The sequence below is a fragment of the Theropithecus gelada genome, chromosome 17, assembly GCF_003255815.1.
Source record: "Theropithecus gelada isolate Dixy chromosome 17, Tgel_1.0, whole genome shotgun sequence".
Taxonomy (NCBI): Eukaryota; Metazoa; Chordata; class Mammalia; order Primates; family Cercopithecidae; genus Theropithecus; species Theropithecus gelada.
Genome location: NC_037685.1, coordinates 49,443,657 through 49,461,296, shown reverse-complemented (window position 1 = coordinate 49,461,296; position 17,640 = coordinate 49,443,657). Strand labels below are relative to the sequence as shown.

The 17,640-nt window shown below is 48.1% G+C and overlaps 2 protein-coding genes across 8 annotated transcripts; one reads left to right on the top strand and one right to left on the bottom strand.

Annotated features, from left to right (window-relative positions):
• Positions 1-5,009: 5,009 nt before the first annotated feature.
• On the bottom strand, positions 5,010-13,416 carry ING1 (inhibitor of growth family member 1). Of its 7 annotated transcripts, none has more exons than XM_025364733.1 (2): positions 11,744-12,765; positions 5,010-6,847 (listed from the first exon to the last, which is right to left on the bottom strand). In XM_025364733.1, the coding sequence occupies exons 1-2, from the start codon at positions 11,877-11,879 to the stop codon at positions 6,144-6,146; spliced, it is 840 nt and encodes a 279-aa protein (XP_025220518.1). In that variant the 5' UTR covers positions 11,880-12,765; the 3' UTR covers positions 5,010-6,143. The 7 variants fall into 7 exon arrangements, with proteins under 7 accessions (XP_025220518.1, XP_025220517.1, XP_025220519.1 ...); XM_025364732.1 differs by lacking the exon at positions 11,744-12,765 and adding an exon at positions 10,029-11,210; XM_025364734.1 differs by lacking the exon at positions 11,744-12,765 and adding an exon at positions 13,052-13,416 and having other exon boundaries at positions 5,012-6,847.
• LOC112611022 lies at positions 12,433-15,411 on the top strand. The gene has a single exon (XM_025364740.1). The coding sequence runs from the start codon at positions 12,989-12,991 to the stop codon at positions 13,583-13,585; it is 597 nt and encodes a 198-aa protein (XP_025220525.1). The 5' UTR covers positions 12,433-12,988; the 3' UTR covers positions 13,586-15,411.
• Positions 15,412-17,640: the final 2,229 nt, after the last annotated feature.

Genomic DNA, 17,640 nt, shown 5'->3' with positions numbered 1-17,640 from the left:
TGCGGTGAGCAGAGATCATGCCATTGCACTCCAGCCTGGGCTAAACTCAATCTCAAAAAAACAAAACAAAACAAAACAAACAAATAAAACCTTGCAGGTAAATTACAATCCTAAAATTCACTGTAAAGCAAAACAAGAAACTTGAAGTTAGCATCCTGGTTTACCTGGAGGAAAATCAGAAGCATGAGAACTTGGTGGTGCAAACATCCGTGGTTCCTGCAGACCCCTTCATTCAGGAAAAGAAGCCCAGCAATTACGACTTTTTCGCTCTCTCCTCCCGTGAGACCATGAGCGTTTCTTTCACCTTCTACACCTTTCTCAGTCGTAAGACCCCCGCAGAGATGAGAGGACAGCATGCTCCTGGCATGTTAGGCGTTCAGGAAACACCAGCAGCAACACCAGGTCCTGACCATGAGGAGGCCTCCGGGTGCCGGGTGGTGGTCGAGGATGACGGTTTTGGAGCCAGATGAAGGGCGTTGGCCTTGTGCAAGTCAGGTCCCTGACCTGAGTCTTGGCACCTTCATCAGGAAAAGCGTCCATTTTTTGGCAGGGTCGTCATAAAATATAAAGTATACTGTGCTAGCAGTGTCTAGCATATAGAAGGCAATAAATGGTGGCTATATTGATATACGTATACCGTGACACTGAGTACCTTAAAGTTGCTTGCTGAAACAAGCATTTTCTTGTTTCGTAGAAAATTCTACTTTAATATAAAATATTAGAGCATTGAAGAGTTTGGATGTGTAACTTGTGATGCCTTAGAAAAATATCCTAAGGGGCTAGGTGCTCACGCCTGTAATCTCAGCACTTTGGGAGACTGAGGTGGGTAGATCACCTGAGGTCGGGAGTTCGAGACCAGCCTGACCAACATGGAGAAATCCCGTCTCTACTAAAAATACAAAATTAGTTGGGCATGGCGTGGTGGCGCATGCCTGTAATCCCAGCTACTCGGGAGGCTGAGGCAGGAAAATCTCTTGAACCCAGGAGGCGGAGGCTGCAGTGAGCCAAGATTGCACCATTACACTCCAGCCTGGGCAACAAGAGCAAAACTCCATCTCAAAAAAAAAAAAAAGAAAGAAAAAGAAAAAGAAAAAAAAATCCGAAGCAGAACATAAACTTTTCTAACCACTTCAAAAAAAAAAAAGAAAATTTCTACCTTAGCCAGGCACGGTGGCTCACTCACGCCTGTAGTCCCAGCACTTTGGGAGGCTGAGGCAGGTGGATCACCAGAGGTCAGGAGTTCGAGACCAGCCTGGCCAACATGGTAAAACCCTGTCTCTACTAAAAATACAAAAATTAGCCGGGCGTGGTGATGCACACCTGTAATCCCAGCTACTTGGGAGGCTGCGGCAAGAGAATAGCTTCAACCCAGGAAGCGAAGGTTGCAGTGAGCCGAGATCGTGCCATTGCACACCAGCCTGAGCAACAAGAGCAAGATTCCGTCTCAAAAAAAAAAAAAAGAGAAAAGAAAGAAAAAGAAAAAATTTGCTTTAATGGAGCATTGACTGGCTGCAGTCAAGATTTAACCTAGGCTGGGCATGGCGGCTCACACCTGTAATCCCAGCACTATAGGAGGCCAAGGCAGGCAAATCATGAGGTCAGGAGTTCATGACCGCCTGGCCAACATGGTGCAACCCTATCTCTACCAAAAATACAAAAATATTAGCTGGGCATAGTGGTGCGTGCCAGTAATCCCAGCAACTCGGGAGGCTGAGGCAAGAGAATGCTGAACCTGGGAAGCAGAGGTTGCAGTCAGTCGAGATCAGGCTACTGCACTCCAGCCTGGGTGACAGAGCAAGACACCATCTCAGAAAAAAAAAAAAAAAAAAAAAAGATTTAACCTGTTATTCAGTTTGCAGTGACTTCTTTTCAGATTGGGGGTTTTAATTGGAAAAATACCAACCCCATCTTTATGAAAAAAATCAGGTAATACATAGTATTGAGGTAAGGAAAGAGAACTGACTTAATGATTTTCTTCATTCCAGTTATAGAATTCCTGTCATTCTTTTGGTGGCACAGGGGGCACAGCTCACTAATGTTTGGTTTGTGAGGAAAAAAAAATGTAATATTTGGATTCTCATTGATGAGCTGCTTAAAAAACAAAGACAAAATAGTTAAAATAAATACTCTGAAACAAAGCCCCTCATGAAAAAACCTCAGGAGGCAATTTTGACTTAGCAACATAACACACATTTGCTCTCCCACCTCCTTCCCATTAGCCGTGTCTTCCTAAGCCCTCCACATAAATTCAGAATGAAAGCCTGTGCAGAGAACATGAGTGCCTCAAGAAATGCAGTCATGGACTAGCAATTTTTCCAGATTAAAAAAAAAAACCAGAAATCTAGCCCCCAAAGTGCTGAGAACTGCCTGGACTCTGCGATGAAGAGGCACATTCTACACGCTAAAACAGAGAGGGAGGCGGACAGTATCAATAAAACCTTGCTCCGTATATGCCAAGGATTCCAGAGCCACAAATTACTTTAGATAGAAGGAAAAAAGCTAGATGTCCTCGAGAGCACATCATGCCTTTAGAAGTGCACAGATGAAGCTCCTCATCATTATGCCGAATAAAAAGATTTAATACTTTAATGAAATATTAAAATGTTCAGGTAAGTTCCAGGTAACTTATTTTACCTGGGACACTACATGAACGTGAACTACAAAAGGATATCACGACTAAATGTGTGCTGGTTCTAAAATAATATATAATAACAGGAAATGGCTTTTACTTTGATAAATGCTTTATTCAGCATTGGCAACCACCGATAGTCTCAAATATTGAGACAACTCGCATAGCTCTAACCACACCAAAAGAAAACCACCAGCCGACATCCCAGTCACCGGCAAGTAAGTGCCTGTAGGTCTGTGACTCCTGGAGCACCTCTCTCAGCACCTGGGGAGCCTGTCCCAGGAACAATATGGCTGCTCAACACTTCCCTGAACATACAACGTTTCCTTAGTCCAGTTTACAATACTAAGTATTACATCATAATGAAAACACTTTTTGGACCCTTTATCCGCACTGTAAATAACCTGGTTATTATACAACAAATATGCATTGAACGTCTCAGTAAAAGCAACTGTTCTACATTAGATCGCTTTTCACTAATCTGCTCTTCAAAAAGAATTCAGTACCATTTTTGGTCCTCATGTCGGAATTCCAGGATCTTTCTACTGTATCTAATCATGATCTAAATCCCAAATCTTGAGTGTTTTAAGTACTTATCTGTGATTTTTTTATGTCCACTGGAAATAACAAGAGTGATTTAAGACTGCCAATCCAACAAAACATGACTCTGTATTGTATCTGATTTTTAAAAAGAGTAAGTGGCTACCCACCTGTCCTTATGAGAAACTTGAAGAAAGCTAGAGAAAAAATATCCAACATTTGAATATGCCAGTGCCTTACTCACTTAACCTCATGTATTTCTCAGAACCACCGTCTGTGAAACGTATTTTAAAAGTGTAGAACTACAGACCAACTGTTAAGCAATTTATTCAAGATCAAGCCCTTAAGGACAGGGCTGGGTTCCTAGATTGCAAGGCTTGGCCTCCAAGCCGTCTCTCTTCACCAGTTGCCCACACCAAAACTGAATATGAAGAAATCCAGTATTAGCAACTGCATTTCATTGAATCTTCATTTCTATAACTTAATTTCCATTATTACCTCCAATTAATATAAAAGTGAAAAATTAGCATAAAATTTTATATAAGCAAAGACTCCAGCTATTTTTATTGTCACTGGATTTTTATTATTTTAATTCTATAACTTATTTTCATAAGCTCTTTTTGTTCACTATTTGGGTAAATCTCATCAAATTTAAACACCCAAGACTCTTAAATGTTCTGGAGTTTTGCAGGAAAGTAAACACCTATTTGTAGATATTGATATGTAAAAAGTTCAAATTTCAGTGTATGACCAACTACAGTTTGCATTTCTCTACCGAGTACCCCTCTGTGATGGAATTTCACTGGAAAATAAGTCAGCCACTTATGTCCAGCACAAATAAAGTTCACAATAATTGTTTATCCCAAGTAAACAATCAGCAAACTTAATGTTTTACTTACAATAAATATATGCCGTATACTTAGCTTCTATAATGTCATCACTCACTGCTTCTTCATGGAAGCTTCACAGAGACTGTGAAACAGATCATGGAAAGAAACTGATTTTACCACGTACGAAGTTAAAGTGAACCATGCATCACTTAGGGCATGGTGGCTCACGCCTGTCATCCCAGCAGTTTGGGAGGCCGAGGCGTGTGGATCACGGTCAAGAAATCGAGACCATACTGGCCAACATGGTGAAACCCCATCTCTACTAAAAATACAAAAATTAGCTGGGCATGGTGGCACGCACCTGTAGTCCCAGCTACTCAGGAGACTGAGGCAGGAGAATCGCTTGAGCCCGAGAGGCGGAGGTTGCAGAGAGCCAAGATCGCGCCATTGCACTCCAGGCTGGAGACGGGGCGAGACTCCATCTCAAAAAAAAGAAAGAAATTAAAACTCCGGCCAGGCATGGTGGCTCACACCTGTAATCTCAGCACTTTGGAAGGCCGAGGCAAGTGGATCACCTGAGGTTGGGAGTTCGAGACCAGCCGTGACCACCATGGAGAAACCGTGTCTCTACTAAAAATACAAAATTAGCCGGGCGTAGTGGCAGGTGCCTGTAATCCCAGCTACTCAGGAGGCAGAGGCAAGAGAATCGCTTGAACCTGGGAGGTGGAGGTTGCAGTGAGCCAAGATCGCGCTATTGCACTCCAGCCTGGAACAAGAGCGAAACTCCGTCTCAAAAAAATAAAAAACAAATGAAAACTCCACTGACCCTTTCAATATGTGGGCAGATCAATGTTAGATGCCAGTTTAAATCAGAGGTCAGCAAACTCTTTCTGCAGAGGGCCTGAAAATAGTTTTGGCTTGTCAACTCAAAAGGTCTCAGTTGCAACTAATGAACTCTGCCATTTTGCAAAAGCATCCACAGACAATACATACGCACATAAGCACGGCTCTGTTCCACTGAAACTTTATTTATGGACACTAGAATTTAAACTCCATATAATGTTCAAACAGGTGTTGGACTGGACTTGACAAGTGGGCAGTAATTTCCTGACCCAGGGTCTGAATACAGATTCTGTTTTGACACGTATTTATTTGCTGGCAATTAGGTAACTTCATTATTAATAATAAGTGAGAACAATAATACAAAATTTACTTAAGGCTTCGTCTAAACTGCTGGTGTATAAATTTTTAAGACAAATTTTAAAAGTTACTTATGTCAAAATTAAATATACTACTAGAGGAACAAACTGGCCAAGTTTCATTTATTTCTTCACGTAACATTTTTACAGCTCACATACAGCAGGAAGCACACCTTTGCACATAATTGTGACATTAGCTTCACAACAGCATCTGCTGACTGCACTTCCAATCATAATATAGCAAGTGCAAGTTCACTTGGAAATGTACATTTATACACCTGATATAAATTAAAGATGGCTACACTATGATTCGTGATAGCAAAAGCATGACTTGAGGTTCCTTGACTAGACCGCTTGTTTAAGAGAAGTGTACCCAAGCATTTTAAAATGGCCATTTGGGGAACAGGCCAAAATATAAAATATCTATCATGTAAAATTTAACCATTTACCTTTTTAAAAAATAATCTTCAAACTTGAAACCTTTGTTACTGAATTGTTATATGGATATACATCATGGCAGCAAGAACCACATTTACTATAGGCTGTATTTTTGGCGACTGGCCAATTAAAAAATTTGTTCATAAAGTAATATTACTTTTATTAAAATAAAAAAGCTAAATGAAGTATTTTCCTTCCACATTTAATGTGTTAGGCTGAGTTTAGTCCCCCTCCTCCCACAAGAAATCAGTCTGAGACTTAGGTGTTGAATCAAACCTATATTTGTAGTTTCTAAAATGCTGATCCACAGACCACTTTCTTGTTACACGTGTACCAATGAAAACAAAAGGCAAACAGAATCACTGCCATCCCTATGAAAGGAATGGTTCCTTTTCTAACATTCCTTAAAAATATACATTTTACACTCCCTGCACCTCAACAAAGGCGGCAGTGCAATAAATACGCGGTTTATTTTGTCCTCCTCGCTGCCGGGCGCCTGTCCACGCACTACCTGTTGTGAGCCCTCTCTTTTTTGGACTTCTCCAGGGTTTTGTCCATGGTCTTCTCGTTCTCCCCCCGGCACTTGGGACAGTACCACTTGCCCTTGGGTTTATGATTGAGCCCCACGCACGAGAAGTGGAACCACTCGATGGGACACTCGTCGTTGTCACAGCCGATCATCTCCCCGTAGGAGACCTGGTTGCACAGACAGTACGTGGGTTCGTTGGGGTCGATGGGGAGGTCGGCAGGGGACGCCTCCCGCTCCGCCTTGGCCTTGGAGCGCTTCTTCTTCTTGGAGGTCTTGGCCTTCTTCTCCTTGGGTGTGCCCGAGGCGCCGTCCTCGTGGTCGTGGTTGCTGGACGCGTTCTCGCGGTTCTCGTTGTTGCGCTGCCGCCGCGAGCGCTTACTGTTGGGCTTCTCAGCCTGCGCTGCCGCCTCGCCTTTGGGCCTGTCCGCGCCAGCCTTGCCGCTGTTGCCCGCTGTGTCGCCCAGCTCCTGCTGCGCCTCGAACAGCTCCACGTGGCTGTCCACCTGCCGCGTGCGGTTCTCCACCAGCTCCACCATCTGGCTCACGATCTGGATCTTCTCATCGCCCAGCTCCTGGCTGCGGATCAGCGCGCGCTGCACACAGTGCAGCATCCGCCGCTTCTGCGCCCCGTCCGTCTCGCGGCTAAAGCGCTCGTAGCACTCGTCCAGCTCCTTCAAGATCTCTGGGGGCAAGAAGGACAGGCATCACTCGCGAGCAACCCACACGGCCCCGGACCCGGGTCTACGGAGAGGGCTGGCAGGGGGCCCAGGGGCCAGCGCACGGCTTGCCCAGCCCACCAGCCACAGGCCCTCCAGGGCCTCCCTGTTCCTGTGCCCTGGAACTAAATGCAAATGCCAGAACAGCTCCCACAGGAAGAGGAGCCGCTCCAGCCATCCCAGAGAGAACCACAGAACAGTTCCCACGCACGGGTGACAATGCCCGAAGCCATTAAGAGGAAACATTTAAATGAGGTGCAGTGCTCGGGACCCAACCTGTATTAATACTTTCTATTAATGATTATGTCCTATACTGCCATCATTTTTACTCAAATGTTTCTATTTGAATACAATTATTAATATACATATAACATTATATATAAACATGATATTTATTACATTATACACAATATACAAACGATAAAATATAAATTATTTGAATATTTCAAATAAAAAAGGTCTCTATTTTAACATACCAACATCTAGAATATCCTGTTAAATTAAAGAACGTGTATAAATTTATATAATAGCTCTCTATGATTTAAAGAACCGGGTTAACAGCAAAGGCCCAGGCTACTTTGTGTTAGGTCCTCAGTTTCAGTCCCCACATTTATTCTAGCATGTTATTCCTCTGTATTAGTGAAAGCAAGAACAGTTCTGCCACAATAATCCAGAAAAACCTAGCTTTGCTTTATTATTATTATGACTGTTGTTATTATTATTTTAGGGGCAAGGTCTGTCTCTGTCACCCAGGCTGGAGTGCAGTGGTGTAATCTCGGCTCACTGCAGCCTCGACCTCCCAGGGTCAAGTGACCCTCCCACCTCAGCCTCCTGAGTAGCTAGGACTACAGGAGCACAACTGTGATGGGTCATTATTATTATTTTTTAACTGCAGTGAATGTACTAGCCTTGCTTTAAAACAAAGCTGGTAGATTTTACTTTTGCATCTACTGCTTAAACAAAAACATCTTCACATCTATTAAAGTCAATGGACTTTAAAATGCCATCAAAAAGAAAAGAAAACCTCTTCAGTATTTAAATATAAACCTTCTTGGGCATGTTAGAGGACAGTGCATATGATTTTAAAGTGTAATTAGGCAATTTCTCAAGAAACAAAAGCTGTTAAAAAAATCTAGTTGAAATAAGGGCAGTAAACAGTCTTGCCAAAAGGCTACTCACAAAGAAATTCCAGAGTTCTTTTTCCTCAAACAATAACCATTAAATTAAACAGTACCAGATTATTCTCCTAAAACCTTTTTGCAGTCTCTTTAAACAAGACAACAATACTACTTTTTTTGTTGAGACGGAGTTTTGCTCCTGTTGCCCAGGCTGGAGTGCAATGGCGCGATCTCAGCTCACTGCAACCTTGGCCTCCCAGGTTCAAGCGATTCTCCTGCCTCAGCCTCCCGAGTAGCTGGGATTACAGGCATGCAACACCACGCCCAGCTAATTTTGTATTTTCAGTAGAGACAGGGTTTTCTCCATGTTGGTCAGGCTGGTCTCCCAACTCTCGACCTCGTGATCCGCCTGCCTCAGCCTCGGAAAGTGCTGGGATTACAGGAGTGAGCCACCGTGCCAGGCCAACAATACTACTTGTAAACTAGGAAGTGTATGGGGAGGGGCTGGGAGTGGGAGGGATTGTCTAAAATGGTACCCCCTCCCTTTCCAGATCTTATTTCCAAATAGTTACAAGATATATACCTAACACTAGAGTAAACATAAGAAGTTAGGCCAACGCTGAGGCTTCTCTAAATGGTATTATTTTCCAGAGTATATTCTCAAACTAAAGACAGCTCTGAAGACATTTCCTAGAGGAACAATGCAGGCTGCCTGCCACCAGGAGGAATGCCCTAGTCTCATATAGTCACTAATTATAAAAATAAATAGCTGTGTTCAACGTATCCAAGTAATACCAATTTATCCAACTTGTTTATCATAGATGTTAAAATATGAGTGTGTACCATTTATTTTTAAATGGATTTAGGCTTATAAAATGGTATCACTTCTTTTCATCAGTAATCAAAGTTCTAAAGACAGTATTGTCATTTGATGGAAAAGAAAACTATCATATAAATTTAAAATTTAATAACATAGAGGTTATTTTGCATCACAAGCAAGCTTCCATCCAGACGAAGCCTAATTTGTGGGGAAGAGAAACAGATATCCCATTGTAAAATTACCAAGAAGTATTTCTGTTACCTAATATTTCTTTGATACCCCAAACAAAGTATTTTATCAACAAAACCACTAAGTACAAATATTTATAGACAGGAACACCACCACTGCGAAATAGGAAGCCATCCTTCCCGACACTCTGCTCCTTGAATGCCAGCAACTCAGCTTCAGACACACTGCTACCTTTCTTCCAAACATCCTCCACACCAACATTACCATGGAAAGCAGCAACACATGGAATTTACAGATTAAATGAGATTGTAGCAACATTTAAATTGGTTTGTCCAATTATTTTAAATGTATTTTAATTTTACGTAAGGGTTGCCCTGAAATTCTTTATGAAGCGGACTTCCCAGGGGGTGGGTAGGTATTTTTATAATAATGTTTGAAAAATAATTCAAGCAATCTCAAACACCATTTTAAATCGATAAACTAATTATAATCCATGTTTACGAATTAACAGACAACCGATGCCTACTAAGCAAAAGACGTCTGACTTCCTGCAGAGTAGGTCTGTGCAAACAAGCTTCGTCTTTCAGAACTACGCGGCAGAGCTCAGCATTTACAGCGAAGTCCAAGGAGCTGTGACCCTCGCGACAGATTCTCGCGCTTCTCAGCGCTCCCAGTTGCACGGCTCCAGTACTCCCGCAGGGGCGGGACTGTGATCTTTCCTGAAGCCAAAAAGTTCATCATCCTAGGTGAACCTGCAGCAAGCAGCAAGCCAGGCTCTCCCCAGCAACGACAGGAGAACAAAGTGGCTCCGTGAACTTTGCTGTCTTGACGGCTGGGACCCTGCACCCCGCCTCGCGCTTTTTTCTATTGTCGAACGATCAGAGTGGTCTCAGCCCCTGCCTCCCTTCTGTCCGGAGCCCCAGGGTCACTCCACGGAGCCCGCCCGCCCCGAGGACAGCACCTTCCAGGAAAGTTCCCGCGCCGAGGGTCCCGCTCGTGGACGCAGCCCCAGTCACTCACGTTTCCCCGGCCACGCGCGGCCCCTCCCTCGGGTCAGCAAAGATGCGGCCTGGGACTGTCTGCAGGCCGGTCTCGCGGGTCGCGGGAGGCGGCCCGAACTGCAGCCCCGGCCCCGAGCCCCCAGCCCTGGGGTCCCCGCTACTGCCATAGCTCCGCGCCCAAAAGTGGCAGTGCTGAGTGGGGAGAGGGGCCTGGGCGACACCAGCCGGCCCTCCAGCCAATGGGGAGGAGGCCAGCGGGAGACTCGCCGCGCCCCCCGAGAGCCGCCGCATATGGGAATCGCCGATTTGGAGGGCGGAGGCCAGGAGGAGAACCAACCACACCGCAAGGCGGAAGAGCACAGCCCGCCCCAGCAGCGACAAGGCCCAATCCGAGGCTGGAGGCCGAGCGACCCGAAGACGTTCAAATCAACCACACTCCACCCCGCTCCTCCCCGAAAAAGAAAAAAGAAGACAGCGGAAACACAGACCCATGCCAGTTATTGCGCTACACCCGCCTTCATCCGCCTCAGCGACCAATCGTTCCGCAGGGGAATGATAAGGACATTCCACGAAGGACGTCACAGCCAACCACCGGAAGGCTGAGGCGGGACGTTCCACAATATGCTAATGAGATTTCTATAAAAGAAGCTGCGAAGCTACGTCTTGGATAGAGCGCGCAGGGGCGCCTTCCCGGTAGGGGTATCTGGTGTTTTCGGGGATGGCGATGGATTTTTTTTGCCCCCACTTAACTCTTCCGTTTCCCTACTGCGTAGCTTTGTAAACATTAGTAAACTCGGAGTGGTGATCCACATTCAAAACAGAGCCCCCAAAGCCTTGACTGACCTCGCAGAAAACTTTCCCCAACAGCCAACAATTCCCGGCGGACACGAACTCGCCACCTCCCTCTGACACCCTGGGCGGCCAGGTCTGCAGAGAACGACCCACAGGTCCTCTCATCTGCCACAATCCTCTCCAAGCCAGCGATCTGCCCGCGCCCCCCCGAGCGCAGCGCTGCGCAGATGGGCGCCTTCCCCGCCTCCGCTCCTCCCCTTCCCTTCCCCACGGCACACAGAGAAAAACCCTCGTCCTCCGCAAACTACAACCGGCGGCGTCGCCCCTCGCAGTCGGCCCTTACTCGGTGTCCAGTGCCAAGTGAGGGCCGGAGGGGACTGGGCGGGGGCGACCGAGCTACCCCGAACGGAGTACTACCCGGTACTTTATGTAACACTCGGATTGGGGACTGGGTGGGGGGCGGCGAAGAAGGGCCGAGGGAGCGGCGTTGCTCCGGACCGAGGCACCGGGTCCGCGGGAACCCCGGCCCACAGCCGCCCTCCTCCTGCAGCCACATCTCGGCGTCCTACAGCCCCAGGCGCCGGCACATCCCTCCATCTCGCGCCGTAATCTGCACCCCCTCCTAGAGGACGCGGCTTGGACCCGCCGCCCCCTCCCCCGCAGCACCCGCCTCATCACTTCACTACAAAGAGCGCTTTGGTCGCGCAGCCTTGCAGCGAGACCTCTCGCGCCTCCTTCCTCCTCCGTGTCCCGGGCTTTGCACACAAGGACCTTGGCGAATCAAAGGCGCTCCAGACCTTTTGTTCCTGCCCCTGCCGAGGGCCGCCGCTGCGGAGCCGGCCGCTTCCTCCGCTCCACGGCAGGACCGGGCCGGCTCCGCGGCGCGCCCGGACCCGCCGGGATGGAGGCGGCCGCCCCCGCCCATCCATCACCCGGCCGTACCTTGGTATTTCGCGTCGATCTCCCGCATCAGCGAGACATTTCTCTGCAAGTCGAAAGGCAGGGACTCGATGGAGTCCAGGTAGTCCTCCACATAGTTCACCAGGTGGAGCTGCTCCCCGTTGGCAGGACTCAACATGGTTCACCCCGGAGGTCCCCGGCGACTCGGCGCGGCTTTCCGCTTCCTCCACCCCCCGCCCCCCTGAAAAAATAGCACTGCAAAATGCAAAGCCTTCGCTCTCCCGGCGCCCCCCGCCGGCTCCTGCTCCGGACCGGCGGCTACATCTGCCGAGCCCGTCCGCCGCCTCCGGGTCCGCGGGTACCCCAGCGCCTGGGGGCGCGGGCCGCGGTGGCGGTGGCTCCCGGGCGCACGCCCCGGCCGGCGGCGCAGGCCCCCTCTCAGGCGGCGGGGCTGGCGCTGGGGGCCGCGCGTACGAGCGCGCACACACCGGCGGGAGAGGGCCCAGCGCCGCGGCCGCCGCCGCCCACCCGCCCACTGGGCTGGGGAGAAGAGAGGAGCGGAGCGGGCAGCAGGAAGGGGCGCGCTCCGCCGGCCGCCGAGCCGCACTTGTCCAACGTGGAAAACCCAAATACCAGTTTCAAACACTTGGGAAACATTCAGCCCCGCTGCGCAGCGCGCATGCGCCTCGGCCCCCTCCCCCGGCGACGGCCCCGCCCCCCGCCGCATTCACGCCCCTCACCGTCCCGGGCCCCGGGGGCTGCGGGCCCGAGGCCGGCCCGCGAGGGGGCGTGGCCTTGCCTGTCACTTCTGCCAGGGGCGAGGGTCGCGGAGGGGACAGCGTCAGGGCCGCTGGGGCGGGGACGGCGGGCGAGGCGCAAACTTTACTAGGAGTTTTTGGCACTTGGAGGCAGAGCCCGTTGGGCGGCGCAGCACGCCCGCCGGGAAACGCAGGGGAGCTGCCTGTTTCGCTGAAAACCCGACCAGGACCTAACGGGCCGCGGGACAGCAGCCTCCGAGACCATGGCACGCAGCGACTAACAGAACCCGCTCCTCAGCCCCTGACTCTCTTCGTCCCCGCCCCACAGCGCGGTATAAGTATGGTCCGAAACAGAACTGGCAACCACAGTAGCCAATCCACTTGCCAACCTCACTTTGACAGCCCAATCAAGATGAAGAGGAGGCGGGGAGACCGTGAGTAATGCCCCCCGGACTCTTACTACTAGAAACCAAGTCCTCCGGGAGGCGGAAGGAAGAGGAGGGCCGGGCACGGGCGGAAGTGGCGGCGCATGCGCACTGGCACCCTCTCGGTGTCCTCCGAGCTGAGGCCGCGGGGTGCGCGGGAGACCTACCAATTCCGCGGCGGGACCACCACTCCCAACAGCCTAGGCGGCTCCCGCGCCTGCGCCATCCGTCACCGCCCTCCCTTTGTGTCGCCTCCCAGTACTCAGTTTGGAACGGCTTGGAGACAAAGGGGCACAAGAGGGAAGCTGCTTCCTAGTGCCGAGCCCCATAAGAGGTGGATAGGCCCGAGGGGCGCCTTCCCTAGCCCTTATCTCTTCCCGCCCTGTGCCACGAACACCGCTCTCGGAGGCTGCTCCCCACATTTGGAAAGGCCGCCAACAGAATGCAGACATCCGGTCGGCCGGCGTCCTGAGGCCATTCGGCTCCCCAACCGCCCCTCCCCGCACCCCGTCCCCATCGCCTCTCTGCCCTCCCGAAGCTCCCGGATTTTGGGCTTTCTGAGAAGCCCGGACGCCACGCGAACCCGTTGCCTAGGCGACCGGCCCCGCGCGCCGCCCCGCCCCCTTCCGGCCAAAGGGCCGGCCCCTCCTGGGCGTGGCCTCGCGTCTTTGTGCGCTGCCCGCCAGCGCTGCGGTGCCTAAGCGGCCCCGGCCTCGGCTTCCGCCTCCGCACGGCTGCAGTCGCCGCGGGTCCACTCCGGGGTGGACCCGAGAGCTGTGCTCGCCACGCTTGGCTGCCTGGTTTTCGCTAGTTTTCTTCCGCTCTGAACCCTGGTCTGTTTGCATTGGGTGTTTTTCACCAAGTCGGAGAACGGTGCCTTGTCATTTTTCACCTTTCTCACCGGACTTTCTCTTTTCCGGAGAGCCGGGGTGGTGGTGCTGCCTGTGTATTCCACGAACCTAAGTAAGCCCTGTCCCCAGCCCTTGCAGTGTTTCTGTGTCAACTCCACGCCAGCGCGCTTCTCCACTTTTTCTTAGCCTTTTAATTTGGACAGGGTCGGATTTCAGCTTTTATCCACCGGGTTTATCCTGTTGCAAAGCAGAGTGCACAGCTTTAGACACAAAATAACTGCAGTTGAAATGGATACACATTCTCGTGGTAAGATTTGGAAACGTGTTATTTGATGGAACCCTGTTGTGACATCTAAAACTATTTGCATTTTTTAAAAAAAGTATTCTGTGTAATCCAGTAAAAATTTGGATTCGTTCAGTATTTATAGAGTAGATTATTAACTGCAGTGGTGCTCATTCAAGCGTCCTGCAGGGTATTTTGTGCTATGGATATGAGTACGGCAAAGAGACTGAATTGAGTTGTTTTGTACTTGGAATCGGAGTGTTCACGTTGGAACGTTGCTGCAATGATAAATGGATGGATACTCTTTACACTTTGAAGTGGGTTTAATCTTCACTTTTAAGCCCCTTCATCTCACCTACACATCAGGAGAGCTTTTGCTTTGATATGTGGGGAAATGGCTGTTATTTTACTTACAGATCACGCTATTCTAGTCTTGGCCCAGTTAAAAGCAAATGAGTACTTTGGTTTCTACAAGATTTATTGGCCATTACTTGGTCTGCACTAAAGACTGTAACACTTGGCCGGACGCGGTGGCTCACGCCTGTAATCCTACCAGTTTGGGAGGCCGGGGTGTGGATTACCTGAGCTCAGGAGTTCGGGACCAGCTTGGGCAACATGGTGAAACCCTGTCTCTACTAAAAATACAAAAAAATTAGCAGGGCATGGTGGCGCGTGCCTGTAGTCCTAGCTATTCTGGAGGCTGAGACAGGAGAATCACTTGAACCCAGGAGGTGGAGGTGGCAGTGAGCCGAGATTGCGCCACTGCACTTCAGCCTGAGCGACAGAGCAAGACTCATCTCCAGAAAAAAAGAAAAAAAAGACTACGACAAGATAACATTATGTGGAAACAAACATTATGTCGAATAGAGACTATAGAGGGAGTACAAAGTTGAATAAGGAAAATTACGCCTTTCCCTCTAAAAGCATATAAGTAATTTAAAAGTACAATAGTAAGAAATAGACCGGTTCTTCTATTCTTAGTAATCATTGGCTCTAGAATGAATAGTGTTTATCTGAACTCAAGAATAAAGTTGGAAGTAATTTACCCCTTACAAAGATAAGATGGAGTTTAACCTAGGTTATCGTTTTTTTTTTTAAATCACAATACAGTACAATCTGAATAATGAATTTGTTCCTCTCTTGTTATGTATTCTCTTCACATACATATAAACCAAAAAGGCATCTTATGCATTCAACAAGGAATATTGACGAATGTCTACCATGTGCCAACTACTGGTCCGTGTGCTGGGGATACAGTAGTAAAAAGTTTTTTGGAGCTTTACATTCCATAAAACTTTTAGCCCACCCCTTGGGATAAAAAGTCAAAAAATATTTTGTCTTCTTTGGAACAAACTTAGAAGACCAAGCAATAAGACATAATTAACTGTGATAATGGATTTTAAATGTCATTGAAGAAAGGTGCTTAATTTTGAAGATACGTTGTAGAATCTTGTCTGTTTCAGTTTTGTTTCCTGTGGAGTATTGCAAAAATGGATGCTAAAACTTTTCTGTAGAACAGAAATTTCAAATGGATTTAAAAAATAAACATTTAAAAATTAAATTTTTTTCTAAAATTATATTTCCAGACTAATTGAAAAAGCTCAAACCTATGAGAGTCAGATATAAGAGATGAACATACAATTATTTTTCTTTTTTTGAGACGGAGTCTTGCTCTTGTCACCCAGGCTGGAGTGCAGTGGCGTGATCTTGGCTCACTGCAACCTCTGCCTCCCGGGTTCAAGCGATTCTCCTGCCTCAGCCTCCTGAGTAGCTGGGATTACAGGTGCCCGACACCATGCCTAGCTAATTTTTGTATTTTTAGTAGAGATGCAGTTTCGTCATGTTGGCCAGGCTGGTCTCGAACTCCTGACCTCAGGTGATCCACCCACCTTGGCCTCCCAAAGTGCTGGGATTACAGGTGTGAGCCCCCGCGCCTGGCCAAGCATAGAATTCTTTAAGTTTCAAAGTGCTTAAAAAATAAATGCAAACTCATTTATTTTAAACTTGAAAACCCCTAAACCATATGCTACCATAATCAACTCTACTTCAGATTTACAAGATTTTGCCTTGAAATAAAATGTAATACCGAGAACTCGATTTTGTTATTGTTGTCATTAAGGACTAAGAAATGGCATTAATGATATTTTGGAATCATTAACACACTTCCTTGTTCTAAGCTAGATTGGAGAGGGAGGTGACTTCAATTAAATGGATCCTCTTTTTAGGTATATATGGTGTATTAGTCACGGTTCTCTAGAAGGACAGAACTAATAGGATGGAGATATATATATATATGTGTCTATTAAGTACTAACTTACATGATCACAAGGTCCCACAATAGACTGTCCGCAAGCTGAGGAGCAAGGAGAGCCAGTCCGAGTCCCAAAACTGAAGAACATGGAGTCCAATGTTCAAGGACAGGAAGCACCCAGCGTGGGAGAAAGATGTAGGCTGGGAGGTATGGTAATGAAGACCATTAGCAATCTATTTTACTTTACCTTAATATTCAACTTGCAAATATTCAATATGCAAAAAGATCACATTTCTAGCCATCGTTAGGTATTGAGTTATGTTTATCCGTGTTTTGATGATCCCCAAAAGCCTTAAGAAAACAGAATTGGCTGCTGGGCACGGTGGCTCATGCCTATAATCCCAGCACTTTGGGAGGCCAAGGTGGGTGGATCACCTGGGGTCGGGAGTTCGAGACCAGCCTGACCAACATGGAGAAACCCCATCTGTACTAAAAGTACAAAATTAGCTGGGGGTGGTGGCACATGCCTGTAATCCCAGCTACTTGGGAGACTGAGGCAGGAGAATTGCTTGAACCTGGGAGGCGTGAGAGAGAAGCAGGAGAATCGCTTGAACCAAGGAGATCACACCATTGCACTCCAAGAAAAAAAAAAAAAAAAACACAATTGGCCAGGTGTGGTGGCTTAGGCCGGTAATCCCACCACTTTGGGAGGCTGAGGTGGGTGGATCACTTGAGGTAAGGAGTTCCAGAGTCCCAAACCAGCCTGGCCAACATGGTGAAACCCCGTCTCTACTAAAAATACAAAAATTAGCCGAGTGTGGTGGCACGCCGCTGTAATCCCAGCCACTCGGGAGTCTGAGGCGGGAGAATTGTTTGAACCTGGGAGGTGGAGGTTGCAGTGAGCCGAGATCGCGCCACTGCACTCCAGCCTGGGTGACAGAGCAAGAATCCGTCTCAAAAATAAATAGATAAATACATAAAAATGCAAAAATTAGCTGGGCAGGGTGGCGCACGCTTGTAATCTCAGCTACTGTGGACGCTGAAGCAAGAGGACTGCTTGAACCAGGAGGCAGACGTTGCAGTGAACCCAGATCAGGCCACTGCACTCCAGCCTTGGTGACAGAGCAAGACTGTCTCAAAAAACAAAAAGGAAAGAAAACATAATAGAATCACTGCCAGTGAGGGGGTAAAAACATTACATGAATTTTATGAAGACAGAAGATACTGTTGTTAATTTAAAAATTATGGGGCCGGGCGCGGTGGCTCAAGCCTGTAATCCCAGCACTTTGGGAGGCCGAGACGGGCGGATCACGAGGTCAGGAGATCGAGACCATCCTGGCTAACACGGTGAAACCCCGTCTCTACTAAAAA

Bases quoted from the DNA above. Each gene is read 5' to 3' on its own strand.
- ING1 (XM_025364732.1), bottom strand. From the start codon at position 10,176: ATGGCAGTAGCGGGGACCCCAGGGCTGGGGGCTCGGGGCCGGGGCTGC. The intron at 6,848-10,028 runs GTGAGTGACTGG...TCTTGCCCCCAG, and splicing joins CCGCGCGTGGCCGGGGAAAC to AGATCTTGAAGGAGCTGGAC.
- LOC112611022 (XM_025364740.1), top strand. From the start codon at position 12,989: ATGCGCACTGGCACCCTCTCGGTGTCCTCCGAGCTGAGGCCGCGGGGT.